Here is a 20,699-nt window from a genome sequence, read left to right as displayed (position 1 = left end):
ATATGAGGGTCGCTTGGTGCAACATCAACAGCTGTTGGTCAATGTGGGAATTGACCCCCACCATGGAAATGTGGAATTTCCACCACTGACCCAGGCCTGCCAGTGGAGGTGAGCACCACTCAATGCTCATCTCATCCAGCAGACGATTTAATTTTTAACACTTTACACCAGTAATGTGTCAGTTTTTTGGCCGCTGATGTAAAATATAAACGGCAGTGTATTTGATGTATAATTTAGAGAAATGTATGATTGATGGTGTACAATTAAATAAAACACACAACCTGGCAAATGCACTATGCGCAATATATTAATATACTCAGACATTCGTGTAAGGTAGACAACTGATGTTTTTAAAAAATGGCCTTTAGAATTGCACAAAACAGCACGAACACAGACATGTGGTTACACTTTCCAGTTCGTTTTTGACAAAACTCTAAATTTAAATGAGCGGAAATGATCGTGCCACAACGAAGCAAACGCTGAAATATTATACAACGTGGGGAATAATGTTAATAGAAATAAAATAAAAACATAATATATAATCATTACAAAAAAATAGATATATCCCTTACATCTGCAACAAAGAAATATGAACATTGCATTCACGCAGGTAAAATGATCACATTTGGAAAATACACACCCCTTGATTTCACATTTAAACAAGCATATAATATAAAACTGCACAATAACACACGCCACATCACGACGACGGATGCATGGATGGAACACCGGGGCATGCGACATCAGAGCCCTGACACGAAATGAAAGTTTCACTCCCCTTATGTGCAGAATGGAATGTTCCAAATGCAACGTCTTGCAATTTTTTTTATATGGACGGGGGTTTATTACCCTCACGAGGTTATAGGCGGAGATCACAAGCACCAGGCGTACACGCAAATGAGACGGCCATTAACACCGATTACACAAGTCAATGAATGCAAACCAAATTAAAAAAAAACTGTAAACAAAAACACGCTGTGATGTCCTGTGAAACATTCGTGTGAAATAAATGAGAAAAAAAACACAAATCATCGTACATTTTAAAACAGTAGCACGAAAAGAGGTCCATTAAAACCAACAACAAATGATCCCTTTGTGCTCAAATGAATAAATGCAACCGAGTGAATATATAAACAGAATTGGTTAATGAGCGTGAGCGGAGCAAGGCATGGATAGGGGTGGTATTTATGTGCGGTTCAATGTAAATGACAACATGCGTGTGCTTGCACGATGATGATGATGATGATGATTTAATGGTGTAGAGATACGAGTGAAATCCACGCTTTGCTCTTGGCTTCTGCCACTGGGCCAGCGAGTGACCTTCATGCGTGCAGCCCGCGCTCGGCGTACACCTGCTAATGTCACCTTTGCGTAATGTCACGCATTCCTGAGATCCCAAGAGGCATTAACAGTGCCGGAGCTGATTTTACACGAGTCGATATAACACGGAGCCCCGTTACACACACCGCCGCTCTGATGCTAATAGGCTTAGCAGGTCGCTCATGCATTGCTGTTCTGAGTAAAACACAACGCCAGTTTAGTCTGCGTGTTCAACTTTTTTCGCACCGTACGTAGCCAACTGTGCTCATCGGAGGTTTACGTATCATGCGAGACGGCTCACGCACCGTGCGGTTTCCTTCACATTGATGAGCAAAGTTGGTTACGTGCGTTGCAAAAGAAGTTCAACACGCGTGCGCACGTGTCTTGCAACCACCGCACAAGAGTTGCCACTTTAAAATTAAAGTCTCCTTTTCCTCTTCTTTGTCAAGGCTCCCTTCCTCCTTTAACCCAGCTTAAATATACGCTGCAAAGCTTGGTGGTGTTCATTCAGACGCTGTCTTTCCAACAGCCCTGTTCTTCACCTGAGGACGGCTGCTTGCGTTGTGGCCGAAACGTCGTGAGAATTGTATTTTATTATGTTTAATTTATTTTATTTTATTATTTCCCTTCTACGTGACTTTACCGAAAGAACCAAGCGGATGAATCCCTGCACTCACGAAAGCTTTAAATCGAAATCTCCCTTTCCTGTTCGATTGAGCATGGAGAGTATGGGGACGATCCCCGTCTTTCTTGGTTGTTCTAAGTCACTGGCATCATTTGTACATTCCGATCACAAATGCCGGTCTACCCATAGGAGGACCACTGCTGACTTCTCAGTGGTGATTATCCCTTCAGTATAATGGGCTGTGTCGATTCTTTCCCGAGATTAGACTCAGTAATTCTGTCATTGTGAGTTGTTCACTTTGCCACTGCAATTTGGACAGAGAGGATGAAAACTTTCTGACTTGTGTAACAATGCATTGGATTCATCGATTCTGGTCGATTTCTTGAGTACATGCACAGAATATTTGAGATAATTAATCTTTTTTAGATAATGGCTTTGTGGGTTCCCTACAGCCACCGGAGGCCGCTACCATTCACCACAATCAAGCACAAACAATTCTTGAATAGAATCGTGACCTTTCTTCGATGGCAAATGGTGGAGGGGTAAATCATCATCATCATCATCATATCCCTAAGAGGCAGGTGCCAACTACACATTTGTCAGAAATGTGTAATATATATGTCAGTGTGAAAAAGATGGATGGATTGAAGGCATAACTGTACGCTACGCTCGTTAGACATCTCCGGAACCGCGAGGTTACAATGCAGTTTAACATGCAGTACTCTTTGGCTTTTTCGGTAGTCCCGTAGGTAAAAAATTAAAATGAATGAAAACAACCAAATTAAATCACCTACGTGACTTTACCGACAAAAAAACCCAAACAGTATGAATCCTTGCGGTCACGAAAACTTCAAATCTAGAATTAATATGCAGTGTTTGAATGTCGTCCAGTGGTTGACACTTGGGTTTCAGCGCTTCATTCACCACCGGAATGTGAAAAAGTTCAAATCTCTGTCGGGGGTCGACTCAGCCCCTCACCCATCCAATGTTGGAGAAACATTCATCACTCTCTGGGAAGTGAACAGCACATGTCCTGTGGAGAGACTCAAACCAGCCAAGAGAATGTGGAATTTCTACCACTGGCTCAGGATTACCACGGCAATAAACCCTGCTCCATTGCTTGTTTGAGCCGGTCGACGCTGTGATCGGTTTAAATTGTACAACATCTGCGCGGCTATTAATATATAAATCCTTCACGCAGACAGCATTGTGTTGATATGTGTGCCTCACATAACATCATCCACAAGCAACGATTCTCTTATCAATTGCTGGATGAAGCCCTCTGCATATGTGTGCTTTTCTGCCGATACTCTGCACAGCTGAACCCCCCAGTTGCCTTCTTTGCAGGAACACGTGCGATTAGCGAACACCTATTAAGGCTGGTGCGGCGTGGCAAGCACAGCATCTGGCCCTCTTGTTCTCCCCATTGTGTGATGTTTGTACACTCCGTAGAATAAAAAACGACTGCATAGTTCATTTCTGAACAGTGTTTGACAGTGTGCAAACAGTCATTTGAGGCTTTGTCAACCAAGGCAGACTTAGGGGACAAGTTTACATACCACTTCCCATTGATATTCATGACCAGAAATGAAATCCAGGTCCTTGTGATGATGGTAGTGCACTCTGCCAAATCACCAACATACAATGCAACACACACACAGCTCGTGCCCTATGATAATCCGCCACTCCCCAAACTCCAAGATAGATGTGAGCAAAAGAAAGCCCCTCCGACCAATGAACCCTGTAGCTTATAAACACAAGCTGCCCCAGGTAGGGTTACGATTTTTGAACATTCCAGCAGGAGTTCTGATAAGATCCAAAAATGCCATAGAAATCACCCTTCTTGGTAGGTCCAAGCTCCAAAGCTACAAATTCATGTTGAGCTGAACGTACCACGGCCTATGCAGGCTGCTAGACGAAAACATTTCAAACGTAACACACACTGTGCTCACAATTATGTGACCGTGTTAGATCAGAGCATTGCATTTTTGACAGGTCTTAATTTGGACTCTGAGATATGTCACATACAAGGCATTCGCTTAACAATCCGAAACTCTTTCACGTGGGAGCTCAATACCCCTGGATACTTAAACATTTGAAATGTACCTACAATGTTGCTGCTGTGATGATTATGGTCATAAGCAAGTATTTTACTGGTAGGAACCTCCTGGTTACACCAGCCCACAGGGGATTATTGTGTCCGTCCGTCGTGCATCCAAAAATGGGAGGGGTGGGGCTGGGTGGAGAGGGGAGGGTGGGGAGGAGCTGGGTGGGGAGTGGAGGGTGGGGAGCAGATGGGTGGGGAGGGTGGGGGGTGGGAAGGGTGGGGCTGGGTGGGGAGGGGCTGGTCACCCCGTGGTGCCCTTATAAAATTCAACGTTTAACATACTCACGCTGGCTTGTGCCCGCCCTTACAGTCGGGCATATTTGCGGTATACACGACGCCGTCGTTGACCCTGGCCATTGACCGAGCAACCCAACGTTCCTACCAGCTCCGTCCGCAGGAATGTGTTATAGCAAATGAGATGTGCTGGCAATATAAAATAGGAAATTCTACGGCACCTCTGAGCACATTGGACCGCCATTAAAACAAACCAGCCCTTGCTCAAGCATGTTGGCGTGTAATTGACTGCATGCCTTCCTGCTAAATGCCCATTTTCAGCTGCATAGTGGAACAGAGCATCGCAACCACAAAATATTAGTCAAGCGCATGAGAGCTCGTGATTTGCACTTTCAGATAAACAATTCCTGCTGTAAAAATAGTAGAAATTTAACAGTATTTTTCTTAATTGACAATTTCCAATTCTATGGTTAATTTGAATAAAATGGCCTCTTTATGTGAACGACATTATTAGGATAAATGTGTCCCCAACCACATGCACCATCTTCTGTTTAATACATCTGTATATATCGGGCAAGGCTGTGAATACATCTACCAACAGTCAATACCTCGAGGCTCTCAATACACTGTCTACATCAGGCCGGGCGGTGCTGTGCTTTGGGCACCGGACTAATTTTTTGTGCCTTTAAATCCATAGTCGAACGTGAGCTAAGCCTGCCATCTCTTCAGGATCGGTAGAATGAGTATCGCTTTTGGGGAAGTCCACATTAGTCGTCCCATGGAGCGAACCAACGGGGCCTGCTGTGAGAATGTGGAATTTCCATCAATGGCTCACGGTCGCCAAAGCAGATAATCGCTGCCACGTTGCTCGTTACAGCAGCGGGACGCTTTGTGACTTTGTGAAGGGATTGCTGAGCCAGTGTTCAGAGATATCCGTATCTTCAGGGACTTTGCTTTTAACAACATCGAGTAACATGCATTTCAATAAAGCACACAGAGAATCACAATGATGTGGAACAGCATTTTCAACCCAGTGTGCTCCGCTTGTGTAAAGGTCTACTCATAGCTCACTCGGCTTCCTGGCCAAGAGTAGCATCTCAATCAATAAGGCCTTACAGCTGACCGAAATAGCTTAAGGAAAATACGTAGTTTTTCACCCTTCCCTATTATGTTAAACCTTCAACATAAATTAAATGACTTACAGCCTCTTATATAAATTAGTTTTAATATCGGGGATTGAGAAATGCTGCACGTAAAACAAAATCGTGTACATCAATACGTTCGACATTAAAGTTAGGATGTAATGATGATCCCAATGGGAAGACGACACAAATAATAATGTGCAGTCGGAGGATGGAACCGAGGCTGAAGTGACGAAATCACCTTGGCGATGTGTGGTGCGGCTTGCAGCTTGTTTCGAGGATGCATGGTCCTTTGACTGAGAGGAGCCGGCGACAGGAGGAGGAGAAGTAACGATGCATGGCTTGAGGTTGAGGTGTAAGTAAAGTTAAAGGCCAGAAGTTTCATTATCTCCAATTCCTTTGCGGATGCGGTGGCTTCATCCTCCGTGTTGACAAGTGGCTTCACCTAAAACACACAAGGACAAAGATCTCCTGTATAGCCTTATCAGACTGTAGAAGCAAGTGCTGTTAGCGAGTACCTATGAAGGTCGGCATGACACACAAGGGTGGCCAGCAACACGTCCGGCTGCCTTTATCTCCCTAGCGGCGATCTTTACACACCGCACCAGGTACTCATTTGAGGCCGAGTTATGCGAGCACCTACGGAGACCGACAAAGAGCACGAGGGGGTGGCGTGGAAAGAACTGTGCCCGCCCGCTTTAGTCTCCGCAGTGCTGATGTTCCCGCACCAACATCAGGTCATTATTTCAGGCGACTCCTAGGGGAGGCCCGGAACCGGGTGAGATGCACGCCACCGATATTAGCCATGACCACACACGCAAAGACAATGTTCCCCTATACAGCCTTAACGGGCTGTTGGCGAGCTGTTTCACGAGCACATATAAAGGCCGGCGTGGCGCACGAGGAGCTCGCCTGTACTCATAAGCCATGCAGGGTTGAGCCTGATTAGTACTGTACTTGGATGGGAGACCACCTGCCGATACCAGGTATTGTAGGCCAAACGTGCACGAGCGCGCGCGCGCGCACACACACACACATGCACGCGCACAATACGGCCAAGAGTGTTGTGATGGTTCACCTGTTGGTTAAGTAGTCCAGTGTGTTTGATCTGTCGGGCGTGCGAGGCTTCGCGAGATTGATGAGCTCATGTTTCGGCGTGTGCGCGCAAGCTCGCGAGGGCGAAGCTCGCGGCCGATTTCAGACACGGCCGCCTCGTAATTGCCGAGCTGCCAACATAATGTCATTGGGGCTGGTGCGCGGAAAACTTTAAAGTCAGGCTGACATTTGAAGCGGGGTGTGCCAGGCTGCTCGCTTACGGAACAGGGCCACACCGCGGCCGGTGGCCCACATGAGGCATTCCGTTGCCTTTTTCGTCGTCCGCCCGGCACGTTTGACGCCGCCGTGCATTCAAGCGGCAAGCGTCGCCCGCCCGCCCGCCACCCCACCCAGAACAACGTTCATCCATTGATTAGTTTGTTTGCAAAGTGCCCTCCGCAGCGCCCCGTTTCAAAGTGCGCAGGGTACAAAGGACAGCACCTTCTCGTGCAAACCTCCCACATCCCTGCACATTCCACTCAAATCAACGACGATTCACCCAAGGATATCCAATTGGAAGACTGCAAACGAACCTAAAAAGGTCAAGGTGCCGGAGTCATCACAACCAATGTCACCGACACAACCACACCTTGCCATCGCTTCTTCCTTCTGCTACTTCCAGTCAACATGTGACCTTCAATGTTTTAAGCATACACATATACTTATGGAGACGGGCCAAGATTTTTGTGCAGTCCTGGTACCGTGAGCCAGGAAGTATTTTGTCTTTGCTCTTCTTAAGTCACCTGAAAAGGCACTCTTTGTATGGCCATGCATGACCTTAACTTGATCCTTTTCAGACGGACAGACCTGTGACCCACACGTGTAGAATATTACACTCCAGACCGATGGCTCACTAATGTAGTTACGACAGACACAGAAACACATGTTACTAAAAGATGGAATTTCTGTCACGGATATGTTTAGTGTTGCAAAGGCTTTTTCCAATGGACGCAACATTAAAGGGAATTCCTGAGAGATTCATCATGCACTCAGCGCTACAGCAGATTTAAACAATCTGATTACACCTGTGGCACTGCAAGTGAAGATGCCGCCACGGTGTAATGGGTAACACACTGAACTTACGATCGAAAGGTCACCAGTTGGATTCCATCTCCCGGCGTGACAGTTGAAACAATGGAGAAAGTTTTTTTTACACGCTTTCATTTAACTCACTCTGTCTGTTGTTGTCGTTGTTGTTGTCGTCGTCATTGTTGCATCCTCAAATCTTATAAATCAATTTTAACCCACTTCCCAACGTGGTATCGACTGCAAACTTGGTATACTTATGTCATACTGATGACAATACTATATTCTATCATAAAAATGAAAAATACATATTTTTAAACATTATTTTGTTATATGTTATGTTTCGGCTTGGGTCTAATTGTCCACGGTAAACTGACGGCTGTAATTGGCCACGGTCCCTTACGTTATGGCAAGCTTCGGAGCCACTTTCTGGAGTCGTGGAGTTCTTCCATTACGAGTACATTTCATAAAAGCGTGTTTAACTTTTAAAAAATATATAACTTATTTTAAATCCCGCCCCGTGCGTCTGTCCACCCAGTAGTATGAGATGGGTGCACCATAAGTTAGTCGATCGGCAGGTCACACGTGGTGAGGCAATGTGTGGGTAACTCCCACCCCTTCCAAGACGTCTGGCCAGTGTGGAAAAGTAGGCCAAAACACCCTCTGATAGGGCTTCTTTCGTTGAGGCCACAGAGCTGCATTTTTACCAGATGTACTGTGTGCATTAAACTAAACTGTGTTTTATTTGACCAGGTAAGGCCTACTGAGCTATAGAGCTCTTTTTCAGAAGCGACCCGGTCACAAACCATAGCTCAGCGTAGTAGCTTATCAAGTGTAAACTTATAGCGGCCAAATGCTGCAAAAATGCATGTTTCTAAATGTGGAGGGAAAAAACCGGAGGACCCAGAGAAGAATCCACACGACCACAGGCAGTGCCGGATTATCGTAGTAGCAAAAGTAGCAATGCTACGGGCCCCGCGATAAATGCTTTCAAGCTATCAATTCCGATTCAGTGATTCTGCACTTGCTCTATTACTATAGTACTCTACTGCCTTCAACTTTTATGAACGACTGGGTGTTTAAGGTTAGCGATTTTTTTCGTATTATCTGGCTGTATAGCAAATGAAAAAATACAATTACTTTACTATGAAATTTTAAAAATTTTTAATATATATTTTTTAAATATATATTTAGGGCCCCTTTATAACATATGCTACAGGCCCCGCACTAGCTTACTCCGGCAACTGACCACAGGGAGAACATGCAAACTCCAAATACACAGGTGTTAGGGTCGGGATTGCACCCACGACCTCCTGTATACCAGGCGAGATAGTAAACATCTCGCCATCGCGGGATGAGTCCACTTGCGGAAATGTGGTATTTGACAGCCCATCATCCATTTAGTCGATAAAGTGAGTACCACTTTGTGGGAAGTCAACAGTTATAAGTTATCCTGCATAAACAATAGCCCACGTGACGATGTGATATTTACACCACTAGTTAATGAGTGCTGTTCCATCGTTCTTTGAGCTTACGAAACTTTAACTTGACAATTATCAATCGAACATTGTTAAGAGGTTTAAACATTCAACCGGACAATTTTCTTGGCACACGCAGAATTATGACTTGCACGTGTGCACTTCAATTGTTCGACTTAGCCTGAAAAGGAAAATGTGCTGTTCACAGTACTGTCCCAGAGGACATAAACCTGGACGCTTGTGCTGTTATTTATTCAACGAAAATAACAAAACTCTCCTGCAAATTGGACAACGGTGTATGGCTAGGAGGGTAAACATGAATACAGAATTCGCTTCGTTCTTGCACACACTTAGAAAATACGCAGCGCCGTCAAACAAGCATCACAACACACAATCCTTCTTGAGTATTCCTCTACTGCGTAATAATTGAGACCTATTTATAAAATATGCAACGTGAAATCTTTACGCCTAAAAAGAGGCAATGAGCAAAAATCAATCGACTGGGGCGTGCTTAAAACCAACGAGTCACAGTAATTGAAAAAAGAGTAACCCAATTCAGCTCCATGATTGAGTGATAAGCCGTAATTAGGTGCCTGGAGTATAGAATGCACATCAAACCCCCGTCGCGTGATGATACGTGGTGTAAAAAAAACGAATCCTTGTTAATGAAAGACATTGATGCATTTGAAGTGATCTTAAATCGCTGGCATATTGGTTTGGTTGTGGAGAAACAAAGAAATAAAACAACCAACACATCCTCCGGCATGCGTACCATTTAATAATCGAATGCTCAAAGCAAGGTTGCTGCAACACGCACACGAACAGACTCAGCAGAGCGAGAGGTTACCTTTTTTCTCTTCTTAAGTTCATATTGATTTGCTAACCACGTAAATGTATATAGGATCACTTAGACGCATGCAAAGCTTTTACACGAGCCGACCATTGTTCCTTGATCTAACCGACACAGAGGACGAAGTGTACAATATCCTTTTTTTCGATTTAAAGCGTTCGTGACTGCAGGGATTCATCTTCTTGGTTCTTTCGGTAAAGTCACGTAGAATGGAAACAATAAAAATAATAAAATATATATATTTTATTATGTTTTGTTTCCATTCTACGTGACTTTACCGAAAGAACCAAGAAGATGAATCCCTGCAGGGGGGTAAGGGAGCGAGGGAATGAGGAGGTGTAATAAAGAGGATATTGTACATCTTCTTGGTTCTTTCGGTAAAGTCACGTAGAATGGAAACAATAAAAATAATAAAATATATATATTTTATTATTTTATTATAAAAATAATAAAATATATATATTTTATTATGTTTTGTTTCCATTCTACGTGACTTTACCGAAAGAACCAAGAAGATGTACAATATCCTCTTTATTACACCTCCTCATTCCCTCGCTCCCTTACCCCCCCCCCCCCACACTTGTGGAGGAAATGCATCCGCAGGGGCCCGCCAATGCAGCCAACCTCCAACTAAAACTGGATTACGCTGCGTACTGTAAACAAAAACTTAGTTGCTGACGAAGCTTTGCTGTTAAGGCGTGTCACCCCCCCACCTCCCACCACTTTGATGTGGCCGGTAATAGGATTTGGGAGCGTCCGGGCATCGGCTCACCAGCAAAAAATGTTTTCTGGACGAAACAATGCCTTGCAAAGTGGCCCAGGTTTCCCCTACCACCGCCACCCCCACCCAGCCTCCATGTGCACCCCCCCCCTTCCTCCTCCTCCTCCCACCGTTCCCCACGCCCACGGCACCCTCCGCCGACAGCGCGTGTCGGACAAACAGCTCCAACATCAAACCGCGTTCGCGTCGTCACAACGTGCACGAGCGTGTCGCGACGTGCACGCGCGCGGGAGGAGGAGGGGGGGGTGGTTGGAACCCGTCGGCTTTGGCTCGCTACTAACCACGCCGTCAAGTTTACAATTACACCGCACGAAGCGATTAATCATCTTACTTTCTTTATTACATTTTGCTTTAGTTTAAAAAAGGAAAAAAAACCCCGGCTTTTATTATGAATGTGTGGTTATTTATTTATATGTACTCCGAAGGCATTTTTTTTTAGCTGCTGGATCGATGGATGCTCAGCCCTGGAGAGATGAAGACGTGTTTTAGTCATTGCGCAAGTGGAAAGTTTGGTAAATGCCGGAGGTTACATTTATTGAGCATTAACGTGTTTTTTTGTGGGCCCAGACATCAACCCAACATTGGTAACGATGCGCCTTGGAACATAGAACGCGTGGAGGGGGAGCTACTCCCCAATTATTTGATAGAGAACTACGAGGTATATGCTCAATCTTGATTTGAAGCTTTCGCGACTGCAGGAATCCATACTCTTTGGTTATTTCGGTAAAGTCACGTGGGGTAGAAAATAAAATAAATCACGACGTTTCGGGCGCAACACAAGCGTCCGTCATCAGGTGGGAAAGCCCGCTTGCGTTGCGCCCGAAACGTCGTGATTTATTTTATTTTATACCTACGTGACTTTACCGAAAGAACCAAAGAGTAAGGGATATGCTGTGCCCTCTCAATTAATAACCTTCACACATTCCCTCGGCTACTCGGCACGAGTCCGGATCTTTGTACAACCCCACCACTTCAACATCATTCCCATGCACCGGAATAGCACGGGGTTATTCCCATCCTCAAAACAGTAGGTCCTAAGTTTAAGATGCCAATTAAATATTCAATTCGTTCCACCCCATTCGTCATTTTGCTTCGGTGACCCATTGTCAACCAATGCCCTCACTCGGCAGAAGTTTCAGTTCAAGGTCGGGAAAAGCGTTTGTAGCCGGAACTGTGACTATTACCGATATAAAATTTGATTTAAAGCTTTCGTGACTGCAGGGATTCATATTCTTGGTTCTTTCGGTAAAGTCACGTAGAAGGAAAATAATAAAATAATAAAAATATCAAACATTGTTTTTATATTTCCCCTTCTACGTGACTTTACGGTGGGAACTGTGACTATTACCGATATATTAATTCCACCAGGTGGAAACCCATTGAGACGTACCGTCTCTTTTTTTTAGAAACCTGGATGAGAAACTGACAGCAGTGCATGGTGAGCATACGAGGCAATCACGCGAAGATCCACGGTTCAGATTTTAAATTTTAGCCTCACTCAATCCATTGTCAGCGACTGTGAAGTCCCTCCTGGGCCCTGAGAACCCAGCCTCCTGCACCTTTCCATCAGTTGCCAAGTGTGGACAACCTGCTCCCGACGAAAAGGTTGAGAAAATCACGAATGGCATTCTCGTGTCTGGCGGCCCGTCCTCGTGACATCCCCACCACCTACTCGTGACATCCCTCAGTCTGTCACGATACACAACTTCAATAAAATCATCCTCAACCTAAAATAAAAAATCTTCTTCTCGCCAAACTCATCCTTCATGCCAAACTCATCCCTCATGGCCCCCCGCCCAACTCCTCTTACTCCCGCAACACCGATTAGCACGGATGGTTACATAGGGTGCAAAAGAAGTTCTACGGAACACATACACACTCGCACCCCGGGTTCTCGAAATTTCTGCTGCTCTTCACATCTGAGACCACTTCATTATCCTCCTCCTCCTCGAGTGCCTCCACAACCACGTGGGTTAGATGACGACGGGAAGAAGTAAACGAACAGTGGGGCGTACATCCAGCTGAAGCGATGGCTGCCGGAGAGAGTGCACTCTGCCAGTGGCTCCGAGCCTCCGGATAACGGAGGGAGGAAAAGTAACGTTACCTGGATGGGGAATTTTTTGTTGTTGTAAGCGCCTACTCATAAACCTTTAAACACCAAGAGAACCACGTGGGTGGAGGGTATTCACTCCCTCCTCTTCTCTCACTGCGCCGCATATCGTCGTCGGTGTCGTCCTTCTGCTGGAAACTGAAGGCTTCTCCCTCTCCCTCACTTTGATATATTCTCGTGTTCCTCTGAGCATCCCTCGTTTTTTAAGTTTAATTTGTTCACTTTACACATTTTTTATAATGAATGAACTGCCACTGTGTGTATACAACTCGAGGGCAACTGCTCTTAAAACGTGCCGTACTTTAGAGCAACGTTGTAATGAGTACTATGCAAATATAAGACCGTTAAATAATGAATGTTTGCAAAAAAGTGATATTAAAAAAATATTCTCAGATCAAGGATTGCATTTAAGAAATTACAAGTTGATGTGCTAATACATAAATTCTGCATTTACCAGATGTCGACCATTGGACGGGCAAAGTATGCAATAAATACTCCTAATAACAAAAAGAATACTCCGCATTGAAGGATGCAAACACCCCCGCAAAAAATGGAATTGCCCCGTATTGAGAGCCTACACTTGTGGGCAGCTGAGCAGCGCATCTGAGGATAGACACATGATCAAGAGTCTTAAACTATGCTTTGAATTTTAAATATATAACATTGAGATTTTTAAACAATTCATTCTTTTTTCCGAACACTGTACACTGCTATCCACGTGGGTGTCTCCCATCTCAAACAAGCAGTGGAGCAACGCTCATCTCCGTTGGAAACTCTAATCCAGTGGTGGTGAAATTCCATATTCCCAAGCCAATGGTCAGTCTCTCCATAGGTTGAGCAATGTCGACTTCTCACAAAGTGTATGTGTGTATGTTGAACTTATTTCGCAACTGTGCTAATCGTAGGTGCGGGGGAAGGACAACAAAATAAACACAAACATGAGTGTGAGTGTTCAATCTCGATTTAAAAGTGCAAATCTCCAGTCACTTCCGAATATCGTGTCTCCGTGGAAGATGTGGACACTTTCTACATGAACGGAAAATTAACGAGAGTCCAGTTCGTAACTATGGTGCGACATCTCAGAACGTGCAACGCATCGTGAACGACTGCCCCAATGGGATCATTCAACGGCGATCTGAAACAAATCCATGCGGCTACTCTTGAAGCAGTCGAATGGATGTCAAATCTCGACATCAATTTGCAATCTGTCGCAGTCCCCATGAATGCCACACGCAAAGAAGAAGAGTGAAAGGAAGAGCATTCCAGACGGCCGCAGAAGCGCGTATGAAAGCACGAGATGCGGTGACCGTCTTTGTTCGGTACTCATATTATTGTGGTGCTCATTTTTCATTTCTTTGACATTCAAAGGCCGATAGGCTGAGTTAACCCTGCAAATTGCATTTTGACTCTCAACCTTAGTGTAATAAAGGACTCGACCACGATCTCTGGCTCAGTGTCCTTTATTTGGTCCGTACTGTATTACCCACACGGCTGTCTCCTCTTTGCTCAGTCCCCACCGTGCTGACTCCGATGTCTCTCTCTTCTCCACCAGCAGCCCCTCTGTTGGCCTCTGTCGCTCCTGTAGCCCCCACAGCAGCTCCGCTGCTGTTACTCACTCTCAGCCCCCTTGGCTGTAATCGCTGCTGCTCTTCTCGCTCTTGCTTACTCCGCAGCGCTCTGACAGCCTCGTGCTGTCTCTCTCTCTTCGTCGCTCCTGCGACTCTCTGCAGCCACACCGCTGCCTCTAACACACAGCCTTCCTGGCTGTACTCTGGGGTTGGCTTCCGCTGGCCGGCGGTGCCCCCCTCCTCTCGTTCGCCCTCGTGGCCTCACCCTTTTCCATTCACAACCCGACTGACTTCTCTTTCCGGTTTACCCGCTTAAGGACCCCAACCTTTCACCCACGTCACCTGGCTCCGCCTCCTCGTGACGTCACATCCGGAAGGTCGCTTTCGCCCGCATTACACCACCCTCCCCCATAGAAAAAACCCAGCCGACCTCGGCTGAACAATACCAAAGCGTAATGCGGTGAACCGACCTTCCCCCTCAAAGGACACTAAGCATGCAATATAACAACAAGAACAACAACACAAGTAACATCGACGAACGTACGAAAGCATGCGATAAATACGACGGCAAGAACAAGAACAATAACAACATACAATCAACGAAACGTAAGTGATTTGGAACGAGTGCGGGTCGCCGGCCCGTCCCGGACGGTCGGCGGCCCACTTGTAGAACGGGGACGCGATGGAACACGAGGAATGACAGGGGGTAAATCCCCTGCTGCGATTGGAAGTCCACCGACGTCTCGTGTCCCTGACGAATCAGTCTTGGTCGTGTTCCGCGAATGCGCCTGCAGCGGGGTCGGAAGGGTTGCAGGGCTCGAAGGTCCCGCAGCCCTGGCAGGCGCCCTCCGAACAGGCCCACTCCTCCCCCGCGGTGTCACGGTCGGCCTGTCTGGAACAGGTACGACCGACGCTCTAGCAAGATCAATGGACGCCGGCGGGGAAGAGTCAGAGTCAGCAGCAACAGACCCCGGCAAGGCAACATTGGGAGATGACGCATCACGTAGGGGAGCAACATATGGTTTCAACCGCGACGTATGAACAAACCAACGGCGAGACCCAATCTGAACGCGCGCCGACTGTGGATTGGGAACCTCAATGAGGCGCACAGGACCATGCCAAGGTTTGTGCAATTTAGGAGAGGTCCCCGGCCGCACCTGCGGACAATGGAGCCAGGCCAGGTCACCAACCTTCCAGGGGCACTCCCCCTCAGACCGCCGAGCATACCGCTCGTTCCGGGCCTGGGCTTTGGCCGTAGCCACGCGGGCGTTTTCCCGCGCCTCCGTAACCCGGCGAACCGTGTCCTGAATGTATTCAGGGAGTGGTTTACGAGGTCCCTTCACCCCAGTACCCAATTGCACATCCACCGGAGGCACGTTTTCCCGACCATACATAAGGTAAAACGGCGAATACCCTGTAGCCGCATGGGGCGTCATCCTGTACGCCGAAAGCACTCCGGGGATGTGCAGATCCCAATCTGATTGCTGTTCACTCACAGTATGGCAAAGCATGGCAGACAATGTCCTGTTCAGCCGCTCAACCATACCATCCGTCTGCGGATGGTATGGGGATGTCCGTATTTTCTTAGTCCCAAGGCCCGCACACACTTCAGCCAATAATTTAGAAGAGAAATTTCGGCCCTGGTCCGTGAGGAGTCTCTCAGGCGCCCCCTTGTCCATAATGTACCCAAACAAAAATGCGTCGGTGATGGCCGCGGCCGACTGATTGGGCAACGGCCAGGCCATCGGCCAACGGGAGAGATACTCAACCCCTACCAGCAAATATTTATTTCCCCTCGCCGATGGTGGGAAGGGTCCCAATATGTCCAGTGCCACCAATTCATTGACTCTAGACACCTGAATCGACTGGAGAGGCGGCACGTAAGGATGTTTAGGCGGCTTACGCCGGGCGCATTCAGGGCACGCGCGCACGTGCCCTACGACATCTGTCGCCATGCCGTGCCAAAAATAATGACGTAACGTCAACAAAGTCTTCTGCACCCCTAAATGCAATAGTGTGTCACAATGGAGAGTTCTAATCAACTCAAATCGCAAGGACGTTGGTACCACCACACGCCAGCTTTCCTGGAACCTTTCTCGCCACATAAGCAGACCATCTCGGAGAGCGGTTCGCGGCCCCACAGCCGAACTCGGACTCCCATTGTCCCTCATAGACCGCTTCCGCATGGACAACAACGACTCGTCCATCATCTGTTCCCGAATCCAGACAGACCGCGGCAGATTTAAAACCCCGTCAGTCGGTCCGGGTTCCATCGGAGTATCCGACTTCTCGACGGCCAACGTAAGCGGCTGAGGGGGGTTTAAAATCGGCGAACACCTATGCGTCCCCGACTGGTAATCTGGAAAGTGCGTCAGCGTTCGCATGGCGCACTCCCTTCCGATGTTGAATTTGGAAGGAAAATTCCTGCAGCGTGTCCAACCAACGTGCCCACTGTCCCGATGGCTGGTCCATTTTAAGTGCATGTTGCAAGGCCGCATGATCCGTACGCACAATAAAAGAACGACCGTAAAGGTACGGTCGAAATTGCCGTAGGAAAAAAACAACCGCCAAAAGTTCTCTACGAGTGACACAGTAGCGTGTTTCCGCAGGCGACAAGACTCGGCTACCATACGCCACGACGCGCTCTACGCCCCCTTTAGACTGTGATAATACCGCCCCAATACCTGTGTCACTCGCGTCCGTATCAAGAATGAAAGGGCGATCAAAATCGGGATAATCCAATGTCGGGGCCGTAGCCAATAGATCACGCAGACTCCGAAAGGCCGCCTCTTCCGGCTCTCCCCAACAAATTTCCGTCCTTTACCCGTAAGGAGATGCAAGGGCCTCGCAATCGTCGCAAACCCCGGCACAAATCTTCGGTAATACGAGGCAAATCCCAAAAACCGCCGAACATCCCCCACGGAGGCCGGAGTCGGCCAATCCCGGACACACGCCGTCTTTTCCGGATCCGTGGACACCCCCTCTGCACTCACAATGTGCCCCAAATAACGGACGGACCGTTGCAGTAGGTGGCATTTCTTTGGTTTGAATTTCAAATTGGCAGAGCGCATCCTCGTGAACACTGTCTCCAGCCGCGTTAAATGTTCCTCAAATGTGCGGCTGAACACAATAATATCGTCCAAATATATAAGACACGTCTCCCACTGCAACCCCGTCAAAACGAGCTCCATCAATCTTTGAAATGTAGCAGGGGCCGCATTCAATCCCATCGGGAGGCAGTTGAATTGAAATAACCCCTGCGGCGTACGGAATGCGGTTTTCTCCCGTGAGGACTCGTCAAGGGGAAGCTGCCAAAATCCCGAAGAGAGGTCCAGTGTGGAAAAGAACTTAGCCCCCGACAATGCGTCAAGGGAGTCGTCCATACGCGGCAGGGGATACGCATCTGCCACCGATATCTTATTCAATTTCCGGAAATCAACACAAAATCGTAAGTTGCCATCCTTTTTCTTAACCAAGACCACAGGAGCGCCCCATGGGCTGTTAGATGGCGATATAATGTCCGCAGCCAACATGTCTCCCACCGCCCCCCGAACGTGTTCTCGCTCCGCTGGACTCATCCGATGCGAATTTAATCGAATAGGGGCAGCGTCGCCCGTCTCAATGTGATGGGAAAGCAACGATGTGCGTCCCAAATCCAAATCATCGGAGCTGAACACATCCGAATACGTCAGCAACAATTTACGCAGCGCATCACGTTGCCCCACGGACAGGGAAGAATTTTCGTCACATAAGGTAGCGATCCAACGATTATCCGAACCCCTTGGCTCGGAAACACCAGCGACCACTCCTCGGCGATGCGGACAATCGCGCGTCGCAAACGCCGTAGTGGCATGTGCCACAACCGTACCGGCCGGAACACGGATGTTTTCCACCCCCGCATTAAGCACCTGTAAAAACGGTAATTGATCCGGCCGGACGATGGTCTGTGCCCCAACTAACGCCAACCCTGTTGTTATCGTGGCGGATGGCGACAACAAGACCCCTACTGCTCCTAGCCGATTGGGCAGGGGCTTCCGATACCGCAAGGGTATAAGCATCTGTGAACCAGGTGGGATGTCCACAGATGCGACGGACAGCGCCTGCACCTGTACGGCCGAAGCAGGTCGCCCCCAGGGCGACGGCAGAAACGAGATTCGACGGCCCCCCGGCAATTCAATACAATTTTCATTGATTTTAATCAAAATGGGCATCTTAGCCAAAAAATCCGTGCCTAGTAAGCAAGGAACCGCCAAAGATCTCGATATTAACACAACGCCCGAAGCCGACACATCCCCAATAGATATCTTAGCATCCACCTGGCCCACGATACCCATACTACCCCCGTTCGCAGCGACGCACGACCCATAAACCGGACGCACAGCCCCCGGCGGAATGCCCAACAGATGGAAAATGACATCCGATATAATAGTCGCAGACGCTCCCGAGTCGACCAAAATGCGCACGTCCACACCTTGTATAGACCCCGGTACAGTGGACGAACCCGTAGCGGCCGCGACAACTCTCCGTGCCAATTTGCGCCACTGCGTAACTGAACGACAAGGCCCCGTCGATGGCCTTTCTTTAACAACAACAATAGGATCGCGCAACACAGGTGGTGGGTGAGGTGTAAAGCCTTGCCGGGTGTCTGGTGCGTGCCGACATGCCTGTTTCGGAGGTTCCTTGGTCGGCTTGTCCGGTGTTGTGGCCTGCTGCTGCGGCGGACCCGGGAAGCGGGCCCAGCAATCCCTGGCGTAATGGCCCCTACGGCCGCAGCGGAAGCAATCGGCATCGTTGCGCCGAAGCGCAGGTCTTGCATCCCGACGGCCCCGTTCCGATGGCGTAGCGCGCGGCCCCGGCCTTCCGCGTCCCGACCATGGAGAGGAGGCGGCCGTCAGCTCCCGAGGACCCCGCTCATCCGGCACATAGATCGCCTTTGTGGGGTCCCACCCCATCGCGCCTCCTTCCTTGACGGGCCCACCCGTCCATGCCGCCACTTGCTTCCAGCAACGGAGATTAAACTGCGCATCCAGACACTTTGCTGCCGCCCTGGACGTGAGCTTCTCATGCCCACACACAGGCATGGGGATCCCCAGATCCCGAGACAGCTCCAGCATTTTTCCCAATATGAGAGGCTCGAGCAGATCCTGTGGCGTCTCAGGATATGCTGCCATGGCCAGCTCCAACACCGCACCCCTGAACGCCACGGGCGATTCTTCGGGTGCTCGTTGTCGTTGAGCGAATCGCCGATGCGCGTCATCAGGTGGCTCATAGGCGTCGGCCATTTCCTCAAAAACTCCACATAAAGTCTTCTTCTTATCGGCCGTTATGGAACGGAAAAAGCGAACAGATTCGTCGTCCAGTAGAGTCGGCAACACTTCCAAAGCCTCCGCATCGGTCCATCTTGCTGAACGAACCGCCGCCAAAAATCGGCAGGCGAAAGCGCTCCAATCGCCCCCGATAGAGAATTCCTTAACTATAGTAAGGTGGCGACTCCGACTCCTCTTTACGCCGTCTTCCAATGATGGTTGTTCTGGAGGCAAATTCAAAATGGCGTCGGCCCGCGGCGTGGCCAAGATGGCGGTTTGGCGCCGCGGAGCGCGCAAGATGGCGTCTTCTTGCCGCGTGGCTAATGGCGGCGGCAGGGCAGGCAACGTGGCGGCCCGTGGAGCACCTTCTCCTTCCGCCGTCGTCCTTGGCGTAACGAGGTGACATAGATGCGCCAGGACGTCCCTGAGTGTCTCCAGTTGTTCTGCCACCTGTTGCCATCTTTGATCAGCGTCCGATGTTGTTGACGGACCCGCCATCGCGCCGACATCTTCCACGCCCGTCCCCGTGCTCGCCTCAGCAGGGCTCTCCTCCACCACCCCAGCAGAATCCGTGGTCGGAGGGAATTCGTCGTCGTCGGACGAAGAAGCCGATGCTGGCGCCGGAGGAATTTTCTTCCTTACTTGCTTAGACATGCCGTTTCACTTCTGACACCAGTGTAATAAAGGACTCGACCACGATCTCTGGCTCAGTGTCCTTTATTTGGTCCGTACTGTATTACCCACACGGCTGTCTCCTCTTTGCTCAGTCCCCACCGTGCTGACTCCGATGTCTCTCTCTTCTCCACCAGCAGCCCCTCTGTTGGCCTCTGTCGCTCCTGTAGCCCCCACAGCAGCTCCGCTGCTGTTACTCACTCTCAGCCCCCTTGGCTGTAATCGCTGCTGCTCTTCTCGCTCTTGCTTACTCCGCAGCGCTCTGACAGCCTCGTGCTGTCTCTCTCTCTTCGTCGCTCCTGCGACTCTCTGCAGCCACACCGCTGCCTCTAACACACAGCCTTCCTGGCTGTACTCTGGGGTTGGCTTCACCTGGCCGGCGGTG

The 20,699-nt window shown here is 48.6% G+C and overlaps 1 protein-coding gene across 1 annotated transcript in view; it reads right to left on the bottom strand.

Moving 5' to 3' along the window:
- Positions 1-20,699, bottom strand: part of LOC144944588 (centrosomal protein of 112 kDa-like) — a 219,240-nt gene that overhangs the window by 15,779 nt on the left and 182,762 nt on the right. Inside the window, exon 26 of the mRNA XM_078872873.1 lies at positions 5,670-5,873. Within this exon, the coding sequence (XP_078728999.1) occupies positions 5,870-5,873 (4 nt within the window). The 3' untranslated portion in view covers positions 5,670-5,869. The remainder of the gene's footprint in view (positions 1-5,669; positions 5,874-20,699) is intronic.

The sequence above is a fragment of the Lampetra fluviatilis genome, chromosome 35, assembly GCF_964198595.1.
Source record: "Lampetra fluviatilis chromosome 35, kcLamFluv1.1, whole genome shotgun sequence".
Lineage (NCBI taxonomy): Eukaryota > Metazoa > Chordata > Hyperoartia > Petromyzontiformes > Petromyzontidae > Lampetra > Lampetra fluviatilis.
This window is presented reverse-complemented; position numbering and strand designations above follow the sequence as displayed.